The sequence below is a fragment of the Notothenia rossii genome, assembly GCF_949606895.1.
Source record: "Notothenia rossii genome assembly, chromosome: 11".
NCBI lineage: Eukaryota > Metazoa > Chordata > Actinopteri > Perciformes > Nototheniidae > Notothenia > Notothenia rossii.
In genome coordinates, this window is record NC_136910.1 from 47,111,166 (window position 1) to 47,133,578 (window position 22,413).

A 22,413-nucleotide genomic window follows, 5' to 3' on the forward strand; every position below is an offset into this window, starting at 1 on the left:
CAGACATGGGCGGGGCTAAACAAGTGACAGGCAGAATACAGAAAACTTTGTTAGCTACTTGCTAACTTCGCTCTATCGTGTCTTTGAAATGTTACCAGCCTGACACAGCGCCCCACGAATCCTCGAAAAGTAAGCGGAATGTTTTCTGACCACTTGGTATTTCTTTATGCTATTATGTTAGTGAACTTTGGATATAATTACTGGCAACACGGGTAACTTTAGTTATCCATCTGCTAGCTTGTGTTGTGTTAGCTTACGCCAAGCTAACGCTGGGACTGCAGCCACAACAACAGCCTCCAGTTTCTTAGTTTTGGGGTTATTATATTAGCTTTTCTTTGACTTGTTACGTCATAATGACAGGAATCAAGATGATGAGGATGACTGGTAAACGACAGAAAAAAGCGATCGAAATGTGTATTTCAGTCGAAAGCCACGCACCCCACTGAAACGAGTTGATCGGGAAACAAATTGATCGGGAAACCAGTTAATCCCGAACAGCGGCAAGTGCTGTTTATTCACAAATTAATGTTGCATAGTTTCCCCTTTCCTCCCCAAACAACTCGTGATTTCCATTTAACCCCCTCTCTTCTGTGCGATTATACTCAAAGTAAAGCTGCTCAAAGCTTCCTTATGTTTTCCTATTGTCAATGTGTATCATCATATTCTATATCAACAGTATGCACAACTTGCTTGTATCCTTTATGTTCCTCCTATGTTTATTGTTGTTGACTGAATACAAAGGCATGTCACTTGTGAAACCCTGATTTTGATTTTCACAACAGGATGGATTGCCAAGGACAGGATGATGGAGAATTCTGCAGATTGAAATATTTAGTAAGCAGAACAGTTTCTTTTAAAGCAAACGCTAAACAACTTGGCATAACAGTGTTGACTTTTTCTGAACAATACCTACTGTTTCTTGTATTGAAATAACTGTGATAATCTAAATGATGCTTTTAGGTGAACAGCAAAACTGAAATTGGAATAAGATTGCAACGGTTTTTGGAGGAAAGGATGCAGACCACCATGGTATGAGATATCAATTCATTGTGACAGCATACAGTAGGCTCTACCCAGCAAGTATAGGCACTACCATGCATACTGTGTTGTCGTGATTGTACACTGTTATTTCCAGTTAGCATGCATACAAAACAAGGCTATACTGTTTGTACTCATATACTTGTTTTTTACATTTATATATTCATTCTAATATTTAGTATTCCATCCGTCACATACTTATGTAAATATAATACCTTGCTTTGTATCTTGTTATTGTTAATTTGTAAATTCAACATGTATATTTTCTACTTTCTTATTTATTTCTTGTCTTTTCATTTGTATTGTACAATGCCACGTCTTTTTATGCTGCTGCAACACAAACAGTTCCCAAATTGGGATCAATAAAGTTCTATCTTATCTTATCTTATCTTATCTAACAAACCATGACTTGCCAGTTAAACAAAAATCAATGCATCCCTTAGTTTTTTCAACACTACAAACAAGTCATCTTATTTCCTTCTTTGCATCACCTTGGGACGATATTGTATCAACAGCACACTAACATCTAGTGTTTTAGTCTAAATACTGTGACTTCATTTAGTTTATCTAAAACATTCATACAGAAATATGCACAAACATGGCAAGGACATTGGGACATTAGTGATACAGGAAGACATCTTTATAAAATGCAAAGGTATGTGGGGGATGGAAGGAAGGTGGGGTTTAGCAGAAGGGAAGACAAAATCATTTCTCGGATGAGAATAGGTCATACAGGTCTCAATCAAACATTAAGTATAATAGGAAAGCATCCAACCGGAAAGTGTATACACTGTAGCCAGCCAGAAACTGTCGATCATGTTTTACTGCTTTGCAGGAAATATAGCACTCAGAGAAATGTGCTTTTCCAGACACTGAAGAAAGCAACATATGATGACTTTTCGCTAGCAGGGCTGTTAGGGAAAACATCAGGCAATATGTATTGAGAGATTATTACATTTCTAAGAGAAATTGATAAATTTAAAATAATCTAGAGGTTTAGTTCTTTTTTCTTTTCTTTTCTTTCTTTTGTTTATTATTTTCTGCTTAGTCTCTTGTCCATACTCCAGTTCAGTTGGTGGCGGTAATGCACCTACAAGTCGGTTTGCCAACTTATAAATGTATAACAATAAACACCAAAGAAGAAAAATGTGTTTATTTTCTAGTGTGAATGCCCTACATACTTAACCAGCATCAAATGTGTACGTGGTCTTTAACTAGGACACCACTTAAAATGAGATTCTGAGGGCAGCTACACTCAAACACCCTCTCCTGTGTCCATACTATGTTGACACTTCTATCTTCTAGCTTACAGGTGTGCTGATTGGAGCGGCAGTCGCTGTCTCACTCATCGGGATTGTGGTGCTCTTCCTCTACAGGAGATTCAAGCTCGCTCGTGAGTCATCCAACCTCTACCCTAACTTTATCTCAATGCTATAGTTCATGTTTATTTGGGTTCCTTAAATGATATGGCCATTCAGGAAAGTCTATATTTTGTTTTCAGTCTTTTACAGATTGTTGTTTTTAATATTCCATCCCTCACATACTTGCATATACAATAACTTGCTTAATATTTTGTTAATTTGTAAATTGTATATTTTCTACTTAATTTGTATTGTACAATGCCATGTCTTTTATGCTGCTGCAACACAAACATTTCCCAAATTGGGATCAATAAAGTACTATCTCATCTTAACATGGATGTTTTTGTGATTGTTTAATAAGGGGCAAAACAGCCTGGTGTACCACAGTATCGCTTCAGGAAACGAGATAAAGTGCTCTTCTATGGACGGAAGATAATGAGAAAGGTTTCTCTTTTTCCATTTCTGTCTCACTCGTACAAGTGTTAACAGCTGGGTAGACTTATTTCAGTACGATAAACTTGGTAAATAGGCTTTTGAATGTATTAAGGGCAAACATATGCTGTGCAAATTTGTAATTTGCACATTTTCCCTTCATCAAATTGTAATGTAAGCCCATTCCCCAAAGACTGAGTGTTTGTATCGTGTTACACCACTGCATGAAACCTACTCCACTGGTTATAATAACACCAGTCACTGTAATGTACTCTGATACCGTTAGACTGAAATTCACCAATGCATTTACCTTAGTGATTAATGCAGGTCCTCATAAGACTATTAATTCCCAGCAATTTGCGATAGTTTTCACCACCTATGTGTATTTATTTGGGCTACATCATATGTCATATCAATGTATTTATCTGTCCAAAGTAAAAAATGAGGAGTCATTCAAAACATGGATGTTGTTTTGTTTTGTTTTTTAGGTCCAGACGCTGTCAGCGGTTCCTCCTCCCAGCTCTACCTCAGTATCTAAGCAACCACAGCGCATTCGCAAAAGAACCAAAGTTTTAAGCATAGCTCGCAAGTATGATCCATTCATACTTTTCTAAATGAGTGTGTATAAGTGAAAAGTAATTGTTCAAATTAGCTTTTGACCTGTTCATTAAGATTAGTTAAAAAAAAAAGAATTGTCATTCAACAGAATCCTGAGGATCAGAAAAGACCCCCCCACCCTGCAGCCCAAGGAACCGCCCCCCTCCCTGCTGGAGGCTGACCTGACAGAGTTCGATGTTCAGAGCTCAAACCTTCCCTCGGAAGTCCTCTATATGCTGAAGAATGTCAGGTAAAAAAAAAAAAACAATATTTCCTACAGACTTCCCTTTTGTTCTCCCATGTGTTTTTTCTCATAATGTGTGTGGGCTGCAATTGGTTGTAGGGTCTTGGGTTACTTTGAGAAGCCCCTGTTCCTCGAGCTGTGTCGCCACATGGTGTTTATCGAGCTGCAGGAGGGCGAGGGTCTGTTCCGGCCAGGAGACGATGACGACAGCATCTACGTGGTACAGGACGGACGACTGGAACTCCGCGTCCAGGAGACCGTATGTGGACAGAAAGTTGAATTTGACTTTATTTTCTTCTCAGAAAAACTACATTTTGAGCGATTCTTGTGCCCTTTTACCGTTTTATTAATAAGTTCTATCATACTACACCAAGCCTTTTTGGCTATTGTTAATATACAAAAATGTTATGTAGATAAAATAACAATATATGTGATAAATTAAATGTTTCATTTCCAGACCGACTTGTAGAAAACATGACACCTTTGCTATTTTTGTAATGCTGCTTTAACTGGGACAGGTCATTAGCAATCGTGCTTCTGATTGTTGTCAACACATGTGATCTTAATGAAGTGTGAAAAAAGGGCACATGCACTTTTCTCTCTGTTATGACAGTCTTACGGCCCGTCTACACTACAGGCATGAAAAAATCTTGAAGCTGGGCGTGTCTGAAGCTTGGCGATTTTTTGCGAGCAACCAATCACATGAATCTCCCGCCACCGACATACAAAGCAATAGCAATGTTAAAACGAAGTAAACTGGATATAAACTCTCCAAACAGGCGAAAAAACGACCAGTTTCACCCACTGTCTCTGCCACCTCCCTCCATGCCTGGTTCCTCCGGTTTGTATCCCGGTAAATAGTTCTGGTCGTAAAGAACCGGGTGATTTGCTACCGTAATATCTCGTTTGGAATATGAGGAAATGAACTGCGGTCTGGCTCTCCTAGCTTGCACGCGGTTTGATTGGCTAGCGCTTGCACTGGCGGGATTTGCATAAACGGGATTTGATTGGCTGATGCCAAGCATCGAGCCTCAAAAGTTGAACATTGCTCAACTTTTGATGCCGATAGATGCTCGTGATGCTTGCAAAGCCATGCCATGCTCCCCACAATGCAGTTCAGCGAAGATTACAAATCTTCTACGTCACCCCATTCAAGTGAATGGGCGAAGCGTTGAAAGCATTTTTCGATGCCTGTAGTGTAGACGGGCCGTTAATGTCCTCCTTAACCTTCGTGCATAACTAATGAAAACATATGACCAGCAGAGGGCAGTAAACCATCGTTTGTCTTGATGCAGTCTACTGTTAAAGCTTCAAGAAGTAGAAAGACATGTATAGCTCACAACACCTTGGTTAGTATTTTAATGTGCTGCTTGATTCTGTGAGTATTGAAAGATCAGGAGGGCCTCCAAGTCTTTTTGTTAAAGCTCTCGCCATTGTGCCTAGGTTTACTAATCCCAAAGAATCCTGTAGATTAGTTTGAAATGTGCATCTTATGTGTGGTCTCACCGTGAAGTTTGATTAAAGACTCATCCGCTTGTATTTGTGTTTTCTTTAGGATGGTACAGAGCCAGTGGTGAAGGATGTGGTCCCAGGAGACAGCGTCCACAGCCTGCTCAGTATCCTGGACATCATCACTGTGAGCAACGTCTCAGCTTCTGTCCTCTTTTGCTCTCTGATCTGTTTGTGTCACCTCTCTCCACAGTTTATATTTCCACTCATGCTTCTCTTGTTTAGAGCCAATTCCTTTTGTACTTCCTGTTTAACTCAATGTATTTATTCACACCACCCATACCCCTTTGTGTCAACCACTTCATTTATATATGATCTCTAGTGGCATGCTCAGTTTGGCTTCTATTTCCTATGCTGTCATACTCATACTACGCTGCATCTTTTAGAGTTCTTAAGATGTCAGCAATTTGTACTGTTTTCGTAGTTTTAGTTTTCTTTTTAGACATTCCTATCGCTATATTTCCTAACAGAATAATAATCAACTTTATCTGTATAGTACCTTTCATGCACAAAGCAGCCCAAAGTGCTTTACAGACAATATAACAACAATATTAAAACAAATACAGAACAAGATACAACATCTACAGTGATCCTAATGAATTCCCGTGAATTAAAGCTGACAAGAAATACAAATATGTTCAAATAAAAAATGGAAAATAAAAGCAAAACAGAAACAATACAGTAAAACATGGACAATAATACTAGTGAGTGAAAGTTAACCCAAATTAAAAACCATATTAAAGAGATAGGTTTTTAATGAGCTTTTAAACATTTCAAGGCGGTTTGCTGTTCTGAGATCCTCAGAATCCACAGAATGAAGGATGGTTCATGTTCAGTGCAAGCAAAACAATTCAAAGAAATCAAAGCTTGAAAAACTCATTTCACTTATCAAATAAATTGGAGATAAAATGAGAGCAAAAACAAAAGTACAAATCATTTTTTCATGAACTGTTCCTATCAGGTGGCCACCAACAATGCAGCCAAGTAAGTATCAAAGGCATAAGTGACATTTGAGTTTGAACTGTTCTGCCTTTCCCAGGGTTATCCGGCTCCCTATAAGACTGTATGTGCTCGTGCCGCTACCCGCTCCACCATCCTACGTTTGCCTGTGTCAGCCTTTGAGTCTGTGTTTAAGAAATACCCAGAGACACTCGTTCGCGTCATTCAGGTAACTCATTGTTTGTAAATAAATATACAGTATGGAGATTTATTCCCTTGAGACAAGTTTCTCCCTCACACATCATCATTCATTAAAAACGTGATGTTATTAGATGTAATTACAGTCTGATGTATAATATGTTTTGCTCTGTTTGTGTGTGTTGCAGATAATCATGGTGCGCCTCCAACGAGTCACCTTCTTGGCATTACATAACTATCTGGGCCTAACCACTGAGCTCTTCAATCCGGTAGGAGGGAAATTAATTTGTGCACACATATTTGTGAGCGCGTGTGTGTACACATACACTCACGCTTAGAAGCTCACATTAAATACCTAAGCACCAGTGGAATGTGTACATAAACAACCACAGAAAGGTGCCTACACACTCAGTTACACACATGCAAGCTTATTTCACACAACATTAAGCACAGAACCATAACTCAGATCTTCATGAAGCTCAGTGGAAATGAGAACAAATGATTACAACCCCTCCACAGAAAACAGGGGGGGGGGCAGTTACCTTTAAACCTGGCTTGCCTTAGACTTTAACCCTTAGATGCACAAGTGGGTCTTTTTTGACCCCGTGAAGTGGTTTTCTTAGAGTATCTTTGTAATTACATTTTTTTATCATTTCATATTCCAGCTATTCCTCAAAAAACATGTTTTGGATATCATGCCATTCAAATTTTTAATTTAAATTTTAAGAAATTGTAGTTTTTGTATTTACTACCCCTAGCTTCCATAAGTGGGTCAAAAATGACCTGCATGCATTTTCTATGTAATTTTTTTTTTTTTTCAAAATGTAAAAGAAATGTCTAAAATTATAAATAGTGAAGAATTAAATATAAAATATTTCTAGTGTGAACCACAATATAATAAAAAATATTATACGAGTAATTTTTCTTAACCAAAATGACAAAAATGGCAAAATAACACATATTATTCTAATACAGGTCCTTTTTGATCGATTTATGGAAGAGTGAAGGGTCCAGTCAGTCACTAAGGGGTTTAAGATGATTTATGATGAACCTAAAACACTCTTTCCTGAAGCTTTAAAACGTATTTTAAATTAAAAGTTGTTCTCATAAATCAAATGCCACAATGGAAATACGCTTCAAAGCTTCATCGTGTTTTTATAGTGGGTTTTTCTCTCAGTGATTTGTATTCTAAGAAATGACTGCCTTTCAGGGTTATATTAGTTTTGTAACCATAAAAAAGAAATCAATGAATAAATCAATCAAATACCTGCAAAGTCAGTGTTTTACTACCATATTTATTTTCTAGAAAGATTGCCCAGAACACATAGATTATCTTAATGTTGCATTTCAAATGTGTAATGCATAAAACATTTCATGGCTACTGTAAACGTTACTGCTCTCCCGACTAAGTATGGACTGTTAACTTATTTATTTTGCTTCCTCATGATCAGGAGAGTCAGACGGTGCCCTTATCCAATATCAACAGTGTGATAGGAGAGGTGACTTCTGGGAAGACGACTCGCCGCTTGCACTTTCAGGACGAGTTGCCAGCAGGGCCCACGGAGAGCCCCACAGAGACAGGTCACACATTCACGCACACATCATTCTAAGAATACACACATTTGAAATGGTGCTTTGTGTTGAGTTGACACTGATCCAGTGCTGGCACCACCCAATAAACAGATGGTGTAAAGGACAGTCCTTCAAACTGCAACAGGAAGCTGCGATCCTCCTCGATGCCCACCGACAGCGCAGGTAGGTCACTGACTTGAACATAAGCGATCACCAAGCGGCATATGTCTCCGCTAATGTCCTGTAGTCACTGATCTGAAAACAAGGACACGCGCAGACACCAATAAACTCATAATCCTCCTCCTGTGTCCCTAGTTGCAGGAAATGACTTGAACATGGCCTATGAACGAGTACGAGTCACTAAAGATGAGGCTCCACCCAGTCCTGCCACTCCCAAAGTAAGACCCCTGCCACCTCCTTATATAGTATCACAGGTTGGCTCTGTAGATGCAACAACATATCCCAGCATCCTCTGCATGTTATGCTGCAGCTCGTCTCGTTTCCCCCCAATCAATCGCTGCCTTCCGTCTGTCATTGTAGTCCAATCTGAAGAAGAGTGTGACGATGCAGCCCACGCCCTCTGAAGTGTTTCACTGCACGGACAGTGGGGGGCACCATGATGCTGCGAACCTCAGTAAGAGCTGCACAATCTTCCAGGCTGCCAAAAAGGACCTGCTGGGAATCATCCAGCTGCAGGTGAGAGGAAATGAAAACCAACTGGTATACATACTGTATGCACATGCTTATTGTGGCACATTGTTTGGGAGAATTCTGATCACTGATTTCTGGATAGATGGGGTGACTGTTCTGATTATGAGAGGTGTGTTTTGTGATATTAAAGCTTATGAAGAGTTGCTTATTTGTCTCTTGCAGGACCCCAGTCTGCTGGATGGCAGAGTGACCCTCCATCATGTCAAAGCTGGTTCTGTGGTGGCTCGTCAGGGAGACCAGGTTTGAAAGCTGTTACAACTTCCTTTCTGTTTCAAGGCACTGGCCGTTTCATTTGAGGGTTTTAATATTTGCACACTCTTCTTTCACCTATAGAGGGCATTAAAGGAGCAGGTTTACTTTTAGAGCATTGTATTATATATACATAATACATATACATACATATGCACAAGAAGCTAATACATATATTATGTATTAGCATTATATCCAGCAATGTTCAAATGTTGTTTAGGGGGACCCTGTTACTATTCATTTAGCACCAGTTTCCACAGCTGACTTGTAAAACACAATTTAAACACAGTGACCCTTAGCCACTCACATGGGACAAAAGCTTGGACAAGCCTCATCAATAAATGAAAAATGTATTTCTCTGGAGGCAGTTGGTTTATTCAATCTTTATTTCAGACTCAAGTTCCATATCACATACAAAAAGACAAGACAGGTTTGTTCTTGTTGTATTGTAATGCAAGCCTTTGACATTTGCAAACAAGTTGTACATGCAATAAGAAGTGTAAAAGTATATCTTACTAAAATGTTGTTTTATTCTATCTCTAGTTATTGTGAACACGTTCAAATAGATATTGAGTTCTAATGTCTAAATGAGATATTACAAAAGTAACATTTGTGTGAAACATTAAATATCTAAGAATGCGGTGTTAAAAACAGGAATACAATTCACAATATATCAATAATAAACTAGAGCTATGATGATGACTGTGAAATCATTTGTTGTCATCCACCTTCTAACTGTTACATCTCTGCCCTTCTCCTCTTGCTGCTTTAGGAGGTGAGCATCCAGTTTGTGATTTCTGGCCTCCTCCATGTTTACCAGCGGATGATCGACCGCGAAGAAGAGACGCGTCTGTTTGTCACGCACCCCGGAGAGCTCGTGGGTCAACTAGCCGTCCTGACCGGAGAGCCCCTCATATTCACTGTTCGAGCACAGAGAGACTGCAGCTTCCTCTCCATTTCCGAAACCCACTTCTATGAGTCAGTCACACCAACACACGTGCACACACACCCAGCCATGCATTACAGTGTACTCAAGATGTGTAGGCTGTGGGCAGTTACTATAGATAACTATAGTTTAATCCTTTTGTTCTTACGTTTGAACAATCTACAGGCCCAGAGAAAGCGCAGCACCTACACACAAATTGTGTTCCTGATCTTCTTCAGCTATTATTGTTCATAAATAGATGAGTCAACAATAAAATTGTCGAATATATGATTTAGAGAAATGTTAGACACTTCCCTGCTAAGATAAGCAAGTTACTACTTATTAAGTTACTTTTCAATTATTTAACATTGAGCTAAATTGAGCGTTATAGACAGGGGTGCACACAACTTTCTCAGTGAGGTACTCAGATGAGTACCTGGAGTCAGTGTTTGGTACTCCAACTTCCGGCTCCCCTCAAAGTTCCCATGAAGCCCTCTGTATCGCGAATGTTAGCGGGTGGGGGTGCTAGTGGAGTATGATGAAGCCCTCTGTATCGCGAATGTCAACGGGGGGGGGGTAGTAGTAGAGTGCAGAGCTTCGTGACCACAGAGCGTGTGAACGTTGTGATCAGCTGTTTTAGCGCAGTGCTGCTGTACAGGCCGACGTTAACAGCAGCCCTGTCTGTGCACACGGAGACCAACTCCGTCGTCCGATGATCTAACCGTCTTCTGGAAAAGCTTCACATATACATCGGTACGCAAATGCGCTTTGTGACACAAGTGACGGTACGCATTTCAGATTGTTGCCGCGCATGCGTACCTGCGTACCACTTATGTGCACCCCTGGTTATAGAAAGTTTAATAGTACTGGAACTTTTTATTGCTGGTTTTCCTCCCCCTCAAAAATTCCTTCATTCTTTGATGTTATCTTTTTTATGGTAAGAATAGATTCTGACCTCGTTTTGTCCAAACTTGTAGCAACTGCATTTATGTTTTGTAGTTAAATCCATTCTTACTCTCGTCTTTCTGTTGATTTGACTCTTCTTCAGGATAATGCGTGTGGAGCCAAAGGTGGTGCTGAACGTCGCTCACACTGTGGTGAGGAGGATGTCATCTTTTGTCAGACAGATAGACTTCGCTCTCGATTGGATGGCTGTGGAGGCTGGCAGAGCGGTCTACAGGTATTTAAATGATTGCCTTAGCCGCTTTCACACCAAGTACTTTGCCGTACTTAGTTTCCCCCATGGAACTAAAAAGCAGATCGCGTTTACAACGGAATAAGTTCCCTGAGGGAAGATTACGCAAATGAAGCCGCTGTCGTCACTTCGTCGTCTTCTGCTCTGGGTTTACTGGCAGGCCGCAAAGAACTTCACGGCGTATACTGCCACCCGAAGTCCCCGGCCGGAAGTCCCCGGAGTTGGGGAAGGCTTCAGTAGAAGCTGCCGGGACTCCCAGCAGCTTCTACTGAAGCCTTCAGAGTAAATCGCCAGAATGCCGACACCTCCTCATCACTCCACCTCATGTTTTCTTTTTGTGTTGCCATAAGTTAGTCTCTCTCCGTTGGTGCGCGGGGCTAATGCTAATGCGAATAATGCTAATGCCAGCAAATACAATGGCGGCTTCACAAAACTTTTCCGAGTTTTATGGGTCGTGGTTTGCAATTCTCCCAGCCAATCAGAAATTGGAACTTTTTTCTCCCCAGAAAAGCCCCTGCTCTCTAGCAGGGACCGAAAAGAGGGTGAAAAGGTTCTCATGAACTAAGTTCTCTTTTTGGTTTGAACGAAAAATCCCAGGAACTATCGGAACTAAAAGGGAAAAGTACGGGGAAAAGTACTCCGGTGTGAAAGGAACTTAGTTGACAATAATCAAATCACATCACATATGATCCATTAGATCCATTACAAGTTATTAAACATTGGAGGTTTTGGTTCACATGCTTGTTGGTCTATTTGTGGGGAATTCAGTTATCTGTGTATTTTTCAGGCAGGGAGAGAAGTCAGACAGTACTTTCATAGTGCTGAGTGGTCGACTGCGCTCTGTGATCTTGAAGGAAGATGGCAAGAAGGAGCTGATAGGAGAGTACGGACGTGGAGACCTGATTGGAGTGGTAAGGATCAGGATGGGTAGATAGGAGTTAGAAAACATTGAATATCTGTTGGTGGGAGAAGAGCTCGATGCTCGTGAACTGTCAGCAGGAAGCTAAATACACAGCCACGCAAAAACCGCGGCATTTGTACAGCTCCTTATGGGTACTGCCATCTGTGAAGTGCTTTCCTCCGTGGTGAAACGATCAGCACTGCACCACGGAGGAAAGCAGCAGAAAGTCACCTGGAGTTAAAGAGAGCGGGGCTGCGTTGCGTGCATGGCTTCCTTCTGCAGGTAACGGGGAGACGCGCTCTGGCGGCGGTCTCGTTCAGGATCCGAAAATATTTTTTTTATATTTTGCACACTTATTCCACTTATTCCTAGTGTGCCACTGGTTACGGTGCCAGGAGTTGCCGACCCCTGATATATACTTCTATGTATTTATTCAGTATACATTATTAAAACTTTTCTTTCTCACACTCTTTTAGGGAACACATAACAGTTTGTGCCAGGCTATCATGCAGTCTGGCGACTGAAATGTGGGAGTGCACTCTGCAGTTTCACATGTCTCTTATCTTGTCTGACATCTTCAGAACTACTTCAACTATTCAGCGAATCAATTCATTTAGCAGGAATCTGAAAAACTTCCATGCGTCTCCCTTCATAGCATCTAAAAGCGAACAGCAGGACTATTTTAGTTTTGCTAAACTATGTAAAGGAACGTCACTTTGTTTCACTTTCACCCGGCTGATCTCTGCCACGATGCTTCTAATAATACCCGGGGTGATGGATGCTATGGTAACCGTTACCTGGAGGAGGGAAGCTGTCGTTGAAGCTATCATTCTGAGACATATTAAGCACGGCGGTGTTGACGTCAAGTCTCCATGATGAAATCTTATTTATAGACCTCTTTTTTCTTTACCTTAAGATACATCTGAAAGTCTTGGACGTTGCATAGCAGGATCCTAATGGTCACATATTCAAGCTAAAACTGATTTAAAACTTAAATAAAGACACATATAAGTGTAATTTCCAACATTATCAGTATCTTATACAGGGACATGCACAGACATTTGGAGGGGCTATTGCACTAAACTGGAAAAAGGGCCCGCCCCAAAAAAAAACATAAGACCTTTTGAAAATTCTAACTTGTTTTTAATGTAAAAGGTTCATAAAATAAAACACTGTCATTGCAAGTGACTCTCAGTTTACTTTTATGTCCGACTGCTAAATTCGTCATTCAGGCACATTTTTTGTTTTGCGGTCCATATCTCTTTAAAATATCTAATGTTAGTAACTATTAAAGAAAAAATGGGGACAACCCTGTTTGAATGTAGTTTGCCCATTGTAACTGCTGTACAGACATACTGATAAAATAGGACTTCTAACTAATTACTTTAAATAAACTCACTAATTAATGAAACTAGTTCAATACGCATTATTCTTATCATTCTTTATGAGCGCAGTGACAGTAAGGTATGTAATTACATATTTATTTAGTATTCCATAACTTCATAACAGAGATGGTCAAACTAAAGTAGAGACATGGCAGAAATCCTACGATGAAGCGGGACAGTGACGTGTTCTCCGTGAGAGGGCGATCAAGAGAAGAGAGAGAGCGGCCCCATTGAGGGAGTTTACAGATGAAAAGACACAGAAAGACAGGGGCACAATAACAAGTATATTTGTTGCGAGACGCTACAATACTAATTGTGGGCTTATCGTGTTGATTCGGCCACAATAGAACACAAAAAAAACTCTCGCTCTCTCCAGAGGGGCAGGTCAGACAAAAATGGCAAACGGGCTGTTGCCCAGGCAACAATAGCCCTTACCTGTGCACGTCCTTGATCTTATATATTTATTTCCTGTAATAGTTATGAATCATTGGGATTTGATGATGGCCCTTAGTGTTAACAATGTGTCACAACGTGCACGCTCTATCCTTTGGCTCTCTGCAGGTGGAGGCCCTGACCCATCAGAACCGAGCCACCACTGTGCACGCTGTGCGAGACTCCGAGCTGGCCAAGCTACCAGAAGGAGCTCTCAGCGTCATCAAGAGGAAATACCCGCAGGTAGGCTGAACCTTCATCTTAAAAAGGAAATTCAGCTGTTGTGAAAACACAATTCATTTTCAATGAGTTTTTATTGGATATTGATTTGATTGTAGAAATGTCCAAAAGGTCAGCTTTGAAAATGAATGAAGATGTTACCCCAGACAATGAGAACATCTATAATTCATCATGAACTTCACAAAAGTGTGGGTAAAGGGAAGGCATGGGACCATATAAAAAAATGCATGCCACAATTATCCCTGTTGAAAATAAATTGATTTACTATGATATCCCACTTCTAAATATAACTGAAATGGCACAAAAGACCTTCCTAAAACCTAACCTAACTTTACGGTACATTTAGTTAAGAAACAAATATTGAATTGCAGACACATACATTTTTCAGGGAACATCCTTTTATGGAAAAGCCTGCAATCTTTAATTAAATATATGTTAAATATTAAGATCCATGCACAATAAAGTATAATAATAAAAAATCTGTTCTTTCTTAAATGATAATTCCTTAATTCTTTTCACCAGGCTTCATTTTTCAATTCTCTGTCTATACTATCCAAAAAGGAAAATTCACCACAATCATCTCATATGTTTTACGCTCCGCAATAACATCCTATATCACCCAGTAATAGTAAAGGGTTCCCAAAAATGTATGTTCTTTGTATTTTGAATTGAAATGTTGTTGCGAACATATCTAAAGCTATTTACATGATGGGAAAGTTGCAACCTGAAACACAAAGGCTCTTATTAAATATGCTGGCCTCTCAGGTTGTCACCAGGTTGATCCGCTTACTGGGGCAGAAGATCCTCCAGCAGGTCAACGGTCCTCTGACAGGTGAGGTATCTTCATATGCTCAGAGTGTTGCCTCCACCTGTGTTGGTGTTAATCTCCACTCACTGTTGAGGGGGAGGTTTGCTAATGTGTGTGCATGTCCTCAGCTCGCAGTTTAGCCCTTCACACTCCGGGCAGTAAGTGGGATGCGGGGAACCAAGCCTCCAACCTCTCCACGGTGACGGTGCTGCCCGTATCAGAAGAAGTGCCTCTCACCGCCTTCACCCTGGAGCTGCAGCATGCACTCATGGCAATAGGTAAGAAATACTCCGAATCTTGCTGACGGCAGTTTTCAGTGCCATCCTCCGCACAGAGGGCAGAGCTCAGGGTCGAGGACACTTCAGGTTCCGGATGGTCTCTTTTTATATAATATTAAATTAGCCCAAACCATTTCCAGCGTGGGCACACATTCTGCCTTCTCAGGGAAACCTCTGCTTATGGCCGCCCAACCAGAGCCTTGTTCTGCTCGACTCATACAACTTAGGTGTGATGTGTCTGGTCCTCTTGTACAATAGCTACTCCCTAGTACGATGTAACACCTCTGGCTCTTCCAGAGTAGATTAATGTTAGGTTCTCCTGTTTACTCCAGGTCTCCAATCTGAACTGGGAGGGTGCCTTAGGTACAAATTGAATTGAGGAAATTGGATTTTATTCCAGCAAGAGCGTTTAAAGCCTAAGGGAGTGTCTATCCTGTCCAGCGTGTTTTATGGCTTTGAATGTATTAGCTAAAACAGTAAAGTGTGTTACCTGTACTCCCAGTGCAGAACCCTTTGTTCATTTAGGTTATTATAATATTATGATTAAAAGCACTTCTCATGCAGCCTGTCTGAGTCAAGAGTGCTTAAACCCATCACATTGACTGTACCTGCTGTGTTTTTCCACATACAGGTCCCACGCTTCTGCTGACCAGTGATGTCATTAAACAGCGACTTGGAGCTGCAGCATTAGACAGGTGTGATTTGTGACTCACTGAGAAACGTGTGGAAAGTGGTTCATTCTCCTCAGCCCCCCCCCCACACACTCTGCTCTTACTACTTGTTGGCTTATTTGATACTTTGTTGGCTGGCTGTCTTTCTGGCTCACTCATTACATTCAGCTTATGTATACTTAATTGGCGCAAATGGATGTTCAGTGTTCTGCCAGCTCGGCTGTCATTAATGCACTTCTTCCGTCTGCAGTGTCCACGAGTACCGTCTGTCCAGCTGGCTGGGCCAACAGGAAGACATCCATCGCATAGTTCTGTACCAGACGGACTACACACTGACCCCCTGGACGCAGCGCTGCATCCGTCAGGCCGACTGCATCATTATCGTGGGACTAGGAGAGCAGGACCCTGCCGTGGGGGAGGTGAGATGTTAGGGTGGGTGTGGAGAGAGGTGGGAAGAGAATAGGAGACAAATGGGCTATGGAGTAAGGAATTATATTTTTTCTGGAACTGTAGTTTTTAGCCAACATAATTCCTTATTGTATCTGTCTTGTAATTTTCAGTGTAGGATTTGGGCGTATCTTTTGCTGCAGGACTTTATATGGGAGAGTGACTCAAAATGAACCAAATACTAATGCTCATTCATTATCTCTTTAGTGCTACATTACTCAAGGTGTGGCGGAAAAATCTATATCCGACCTTCGACACACTGACAATCATTTCTAGGAGGATGAGGTTATTGTTGGTTTTAGTCTTTCTGCTGGATTTGTCAACAACAGAAAAAGTGTTGTTGATAAATGTCTTTATCAGCTAATCTCCGCAACACGAGACATTAAAAAAGAATCGAACATAAAATCTGAACATCTTGAAAGCTGGAAGTTAATTGAAAACCTTAAAGGGTTAATGGTGCTTGGTACAGCTCACCATACATTAACTCACCTTTGTCTGGATTTCCTCTCCAGAGAAATCCTCACACCGATTACTGTTAGGTGTTTTTGTGATTTGATATTAGGGTCAGTTATCCTCTAGAATCACGGTGGGGGTTTGTATCGGACCCTTGGGCGTATTGACTAAATGAGCAAAAGCGTGGATGCTGTTAAAGAGAGAGGGGGTGCGGGAGACGGAAGCGCCGGTCCAGCTGATGAAGGGGAGGTAATTGCCTTCTAAGGGACAAATGGGCACAGAGAAAGGTAAAGAATGTTCCCCCGTTTTTAACAGGATATGGACCGATCAATATCAGCCCAGGCTCGGAATGAGTCATAGCTCTGGGTTTTATCTTTCAGGACACGCACGCACGCACACGCACGCACGCACGCACGCAGGAGTTTGCAGTATTCTTCTTGGAAACACTCAAAATTCTGTGCAAGCACTCGATAGGAGCCACCGTGAAGAGAGTGAGGAGAATAACATCTGTGCTCCATGTCTTCCCTCTTAGCTGGAGCGCATGTTGGAAGGAAGTGCGGTGCGGGCCCAGAAGCAGCTGGTGCTGCTGCACCGAGAGGACGGCCCCCCACCCAAAGGAACTGTGGACTGGCTCAACATGCGGAGCTGGATCTCCAGACACCTCCACCTGTTCTGTCCTCGAAGGGTCTTCTCTAAGAGGAGCCTGCCCAAACTGGTAAGAATTAAGAAAGTTGTTTTTCCTTCTCTTTAATTCTCCCCTGCGGCTGTTTCCATCTTGCATTTACTGTAGGCCTTTTTATAATCTTCATCTTATTCAACATCTATGATCTCTCATCCAGTTCATTCCTCTCAACATCCCACTCTCTACTTGTATTCAAGTAATCTCAATGTTTCTGTTTTGCAGTTGGAGCTGTATCTACGTGTGTTTGAGAAGCCTGCAGACCGCCACTCAGACTTCTCCCGCCTGGCTCGAGTCCTCACAGGAAACTCTATTGCTCTCATCCTGGGAGGGGGAGGGGCCAGGTAACGCTCCTGTCTGTCTTCAACTGAATCTAAGACATTCACTTTTATATATAACATCTGAAACACTCTTCTGGGTTTAATGGATTCTATAGTCAGAGCCTAAGACCTTTAATCACAAAGCTTTTTGTTTAATCTCTCAGCCCACCTGCATCTTTTTTTGGATAAGTAGTTACATTCCTCTCTGTTGTTTATCTCCTGTTCAGGGGCTGTTCCCAGGTGGGGATAGTGCGAGCTCTCTGTGAAGCCGGCATCCCAGTGGACCTCATCGGTGGCACCTCTATAGGCTCCCTGATGGGGGCAATATACGCTGAGGACAAGAGCCACAGCCGCATGAGGATGAGGGCCAGAGAGTGGGCCATGGTGAGAGTCAGAGCACCATGACACTAGTCTTTTAAAGGTCACCTATTATGCAAAATCCACTTTTCCGTGTCTTTTATACATAAACATGTGTCACCTCTGTGTAAAGAGATTCTGAAAGTTTCAGGAACAAAGATTCTCTCTCTTTTTGTCCTGATCCATTTATCTAAAAACCTGTCTGAAAATGAGCTGATCAGATTTTAGCCACTTTATGATGTCATAACGATTTTTTGGCTTGTGTAACCATTAGCCAATCACCAACCAAGGTACCCCCGCCCCTCCCCCCCAAAAAAAAAATATCACCTGAATCTCCTCCTAGAGCCCCATAGTGTTCTTTCTAACCAAATCTCTCTCAGAGGGGCGTGGGGAGGGGCTCCTTATTTTCATCGAAAGTGACAGACAGGGAATCAGCACTTTTGAAACAGGGCTGAAACAGAGGGGATTAGGGGATGCTGCAATGATCTGTTTGGTGTTTGGAGCCAAACACTTCAGAGACATGTTCATATATATCTGAGAACTATAATATATTGATGAAAAACAGTATAATAGGGGACCCAAATATTAGGATCCACATGTGAGAGCTATTGATATTTGGATCTGCTCTATCAACAAGGCATTCAAAATGTTATACCACTATGACGTTAAATACATGTTGGACAGAGGATGACCAACAAATCTCCCTGGATGTATTTGAGCGGACATTGAGCATTTTTTCCATCAGGAAACCTCTTCCTACTGTTTTTGGAATAACTTGTTGTTGTTGATGTATCATGTGTAATCTGTTGCACAACATATGCTGACTGCAGAGCCTGGAGACGTTTTGTCCCGTGAGATGGCAGCCTTGAATTAGGCCAACAACTGTGACAAACAAATGTTTAATGTGGATTATTTATTAGACAAGATTGTGTTTTGTGAAAGTTTCTGATTGAAACCTTTTTTTACTCGGGTAGAAGAGGAATATGTTCAAGCAGTTTACATTTTATAGTGGCGACTGTCCTTGTGAAGGTGACTCTCTCTCTCTCTCGTCATTCTATTTAAATTATAATGCAACTAAGACCTCTTTTCTACTTTCTATTGTATTAACTACACTTTGCTGATTAACCATTAAAAGTAATATGTGTATAGTTTTACATACACTGTTGAAGTGAAACACTTAGTTGTAATATGAAGTGATCTTTGTGTCTTTAACCCCGTGAACATCCTTGACGGCTGATTTGAGACACCTCCTCAGTCTGCAGGCTGAGCATGTCATGTGATTGGTCCTCCCGCAGTTTGTCCCGCCTCCCCGTCCTCCTGTGGTTCTGTCCTTGGTTCTAAACCTTTTTTCTTCAGATGCAGCTGGCTGTGTAGCTGTATCAAATTAAAGTAACCACTGCTGTAATAAAACGTTTGTCCTTAGCAAAGTCAGAACAGGACAGTTTGCGCTGTTGAAATGTTGCTGAAATGAATTTACCTTTTATTGAGGTGTTTCTAATTGTCATTGAAAATAATGTTTACAAAGAAAAACTGTTGTACAGCAACAACAACAATGAATACAAGTTCTGTAGATTTTTCTACATCAACTTGAATTTCAGGGATTAATTCAGCCTTTTACTACAGAGACATCTTGTTTTGGACAGAAGTCATTTGACCTTTCTTTCTTTCTTTGAAGGGGATGACATCGGTATTCACGAAGGTTCTGGACTTGACGTACCCAGTGACCTCCATGTTCTCCGGCGCTGCCTTCAACTCAAGCGTCAGCAATGTCTTCAAGGGCAAACAGATTGAGGCGAGTTCACAAGGAACTATAAAACGACGCATAGAGATCACCACGCATGTTGTTTGAGCTGATTCAGACATTCACTAGTCAACCGGATCATGTTAACGTTTGTTTATCTGATCTTTTGTGTATTCAGGACCTTCGGATCCCGTACTTCAATATTACAACTGACATCACTACCTCCGCCATGAGAGTACACACTGATGGTAGGTGCACTTTTTTTAAATTTTATTAAACCCGTTATAACAGAAAGAGAGTTTTCCTATCCTAACACAGCCATGGTGGCAGATTCTGATTTCTCATTTTCTCATCTGCTTCTGAGATGTCCACTGTCCTCATTGGTGAACTGACCCTTTAATTAGTCTCACTGATGACTCATTTTCTTTCAGTTCAGGTTGGTTGCCTTCAATTTAATACATTTGCATAACAACGTTTTCTGTTTTCTGTTTGAGGTTCTCTGTGGCGGTATGTTCGCGCCAGCATGTCTCTGTCTGGGTATCTACCTCCGCTCTGCGACCCCAAAGATGGACACCTGCTGATGGACGGAGGCTACATCAACAACCTGCCAGGTGTGTTACTGAACCTGCACATATAACACAAAAAGGAAATCTCAAACATCTGCAAACGATAACACTATCTCCTTACTGCGCTGCCAAGCAAATAGCATATATCAATGCTGCTGTGCTATTTGCGCATATTTAAAAATACCTGAAGATGAATCAGGTATCTTCTATTTTAACACCCGTGTACGATTGATTATTTCTCAATCTCCACCCTATTTTCTTCTCCCAGCTGATGTGGCGCGCTCCATGGGGGCCAAAGTAGTGATAGCTATCGACGTGGGCAGCCGGGATGAAACCAACCTCACTAATTACGGAGACTCACTCTCAGGCTGGTGGCTGCTATGGAAACGCTTCAACCCCCTAGCTGAGAAAGTAAAGGTAATGGATTGATTAAAAAATGAAGACACAACAAGCTGTGCGCGGTTGTGTTTTTAAACTAAATGAGTCCTATGAATAAGTATGAGGATATCATTGTACGTGTTTTTCAGAGATGCATATGCTCGTTTCCACACTTGCTGTTTTAGGTGTTAGACATGGCAGAGATCCAGACTCGCCTGGCCTACGTGTGCTGCGTGAGACAGCTGGAGTCTGTAAAGAGCAGCGACTACTGCGAGTACATCAGACCTCCGATCGACAGATACGGCACTCTGGAGTTTGGCAAGTTTGACGAGATTGCTGTAAGTTTACACAGAACACGTATAACGTTTTCATAAAGTATCCTGACGTGTCTTATCGATTTTGGCCATCAGTAGAGATGGTCAAAGTCAACTTTATTGTCATTTGTTCAGTTTGTGTGTACAGACAGAGAGATCGAAAATACTGTTTCCCAACATCCCGAGTAATAGAAATATGTATACATAATATATACACTGATACCTGTGTATTTGTGAAATGCAGGAGGTGGGATACCAGCACGGAAAGACTGTGTTTGACGTGTGGACGCGCAGCGGAGTGGTGGAGAAAATGTTGAAAGACCGACACCAGGAGGAGTTCCACAACACCCGGAGCAAGAACAATGTAAGGATGGAGGAAGAGGGAAACTATATATTTAAAAAAAAAAAACATTAAGTAAAGTTAAATGCAGAGCAACACAAGAGCCTGGGCCTAGTTCAACTCGTAGGGTGAAGTACAAGTATGTATATTTGTGATTTACAGTAAAGTGGCTGACTGAGGACATCTTCAAAGTTGTTTCTCCATCTCTTATTGTTTCGATCGTCTGGGTTTAGCAATCTAACTGATTAGCTCACAAACACATTATCTCAGTGACTGCTCTGCATTAGTACCCATCTGTGCAAAAAGAACAAAGCTAAATTCAAATCCTCTCCAGTTCAGTCGGCGTCTTTAATCTCATTTGCAGTCAATGTGTGTTTAATCAACCACATGGGTGTACTACATGTTTAACATTTTCTCTCGTTTCTACGCTTTTCACTGGCAACTGCATTTCAATGTCAACAGCCTGATGCTGCCGGCTTTGGGCTACACTGCGGTTAAAGTAATACAATTAAAACTCTGCATCGGGCCGTTCTCTTAAAGCACAGAAACACGGATTAGCCGTAAACCACATTTGTCCCTGAGCTATGACAATGAGAGACAAAAGACCAACTAAACAAGGAAGAAGACAGGATGATGAGAGGTTGAGATAATCAGCAAGGATATGAACAACATGAGGAGCATCAGATACTAGGGCTGATATCTAAATGAGTTTTGAGAATAGCCGCAGAGCATCACATTAACCTGAATAATTGTGATATCTTTGTAGATGTTTTTTAAGGTGCTATTGTAGGGAGCACCCTCAGGGGAAAAGATGCTTCTCTAACCGAGATGGTGGTAGAAATTTGAAAACAAAAGAGGGTGATTGTGTCTAAAAAACAACATTAAATAAAAAAACACTGAATTGTATTGTGTCTGAGGAACCAAAGAAGATCATGTCAGAATGTCAGAATTGGTCTTAACCGAAATGTGTGCACAAATGTCATGTCCATTTAAGATGACATGAAAGAAGTGAAAATGGCAACAATTAGATCGCCATGAGAACATTTTTTGCCTCAAAGCTTTCGCTGGTTTCCTCTCTGTGGTTTTCTGTTTACATGGTGGAAGGAGTTAATATATGGACAGATTTTGTGTCT

The 22,413-nt window shown here is 41.3% G+C and overlaps 1 protein-coding gene across 2 annotated transcripts in view; it reads left to right on the top strand.

Moving 5' to 3' along the window:
- The window catches only part of pnpla7a (patatin-like phospholipase domain containing 7a), a 28,058-nt gene continuing 5,645 nt past the window's right edge, over nucleotides 1-22,413 (top strand). For both annotated transcript variants that reach the window (XM_079657788.1, XM_079657789.1), the window contains exons 1-33: nucleotides 1-129; nucleotides 783-834; nucleotides 961-1,029; nucleotides 2,344-2,431; nucleotides 2,761-2,843; nucleotides 3,320-3,420; nucleotides 3,538-3,678; nucleotides 3,772-3,931; nucleotides 5,228-5,308; nucleotides 6,221-6,349; nucleotides 6,507-6,587; nucleotides 7,770-7,899; nucleotides 8,002-8,073; nucleotides 8,206-8,288; nucleotides 8,431-8,586; nucleotides 8,764-8,841; nucleotides 9,623-9,828; nucleotides 10,824-10,955; nucleotides 11,758-11,881; nucleotides 13,818-13,931; nucleotides 14,694-14,760; nucleotides 14,865-15,014; nucleotides 15,646-15,709; nucleotides 15,936-16,104; nucleotides 17,118-17,300; nucleotides 17,490-17,608; nucleotides 17,812-17,968; nucleotides 19,617-19,733; nucleotides 19,861-19,930; nucleotides 20,177-20,293; nucleotides 20,517-20,665; nucleotides 20,812-20,964; nucleotides 21,185-21,304. In XM_079657788.1, the coding sequence (XP_079513914.1) occupies nucleotides 784-834; nucleotides 961-1,029; nucleotides 2,344-2,431; nucleotides 2,761-2,843; nucleotides 3,320-3,420; nucleotides 3,538-3,678; nucleotides 3,772-3,931; nucleotides 5,228-5,308; nucleotides 6,221-6,349; nucleotides 6,507-6,587; nucleotides 7,770-7,899; nucleotides 8,002-8,073; nucleotides 8,206-8,288; nucleotides 8,431-8,586; nucleotides 8,764-8,841; nucleotides 9,623-9,828; nucleotides 10,824-10,955; nucleotides 11,758-11,881; nucleotides 13,818-13,931; nucleotides 14,694-14,760; nucleotides 14,865-15,014; nucleotides 15,646-15,709; nucleotides 15,936-16,104; nucleotides 17,118-17,300; nucleotides 17,490-17,608; nucleotides 17,812-17,968; nucleotides 19,617-19,733; nucleotides 19,861-19,930; nucleotides 20,177-20,293; nucleotides 20,517-20,665; nucleotides 20,812-20,964; nucleotides 21,185-21,304 (3,714 nt within the window). In that variant the 5' untranslated portion in view covers nucleotides 1-129; nucleotide 783. The remainder of the gene's footprint in view (nucleotides 130-782; nucleotides 835-960; nucleotides 1,030-2,343; nucleotides 2,432-2,760; nucleotides 2,844-3,319; nucleotides 3,421-3,537; nucleotides 3,679-3,771; nucleotides 3,932-5,227; nucleotides 5,309-6,220; nucleotides 6,350-6,506; nucleotides 6,588-7,769; nucleotides 7,900-8,001; nucleotides 8,074-8,205; nucleotides 8,289-8,430; nucleotides 8,587-8,763; nucleotides 8,842-9,622; nucleotides 9,829-10,823; nucleotides 10,956-11,757; nucleotides 11,882-13,817; nucleotides 13,932-14,693; nucleotides 14,761-14,864; nucleotides 15,015-15,645; nucleotides 15,710-15,935; nucleotides 16,105-17,117; nucleotides 17,301-17,489; nucleotides 17,609-17,811; nucleotides 17,969-19,616; nucleotides 19,734-19,860; nucleotides 19,931-20,176; nucleotides 20,294-20,516; nucleotides 20,666-20,811; nucleotides 20,965-21,184; nucleotides 21,305-22,413) is intronic.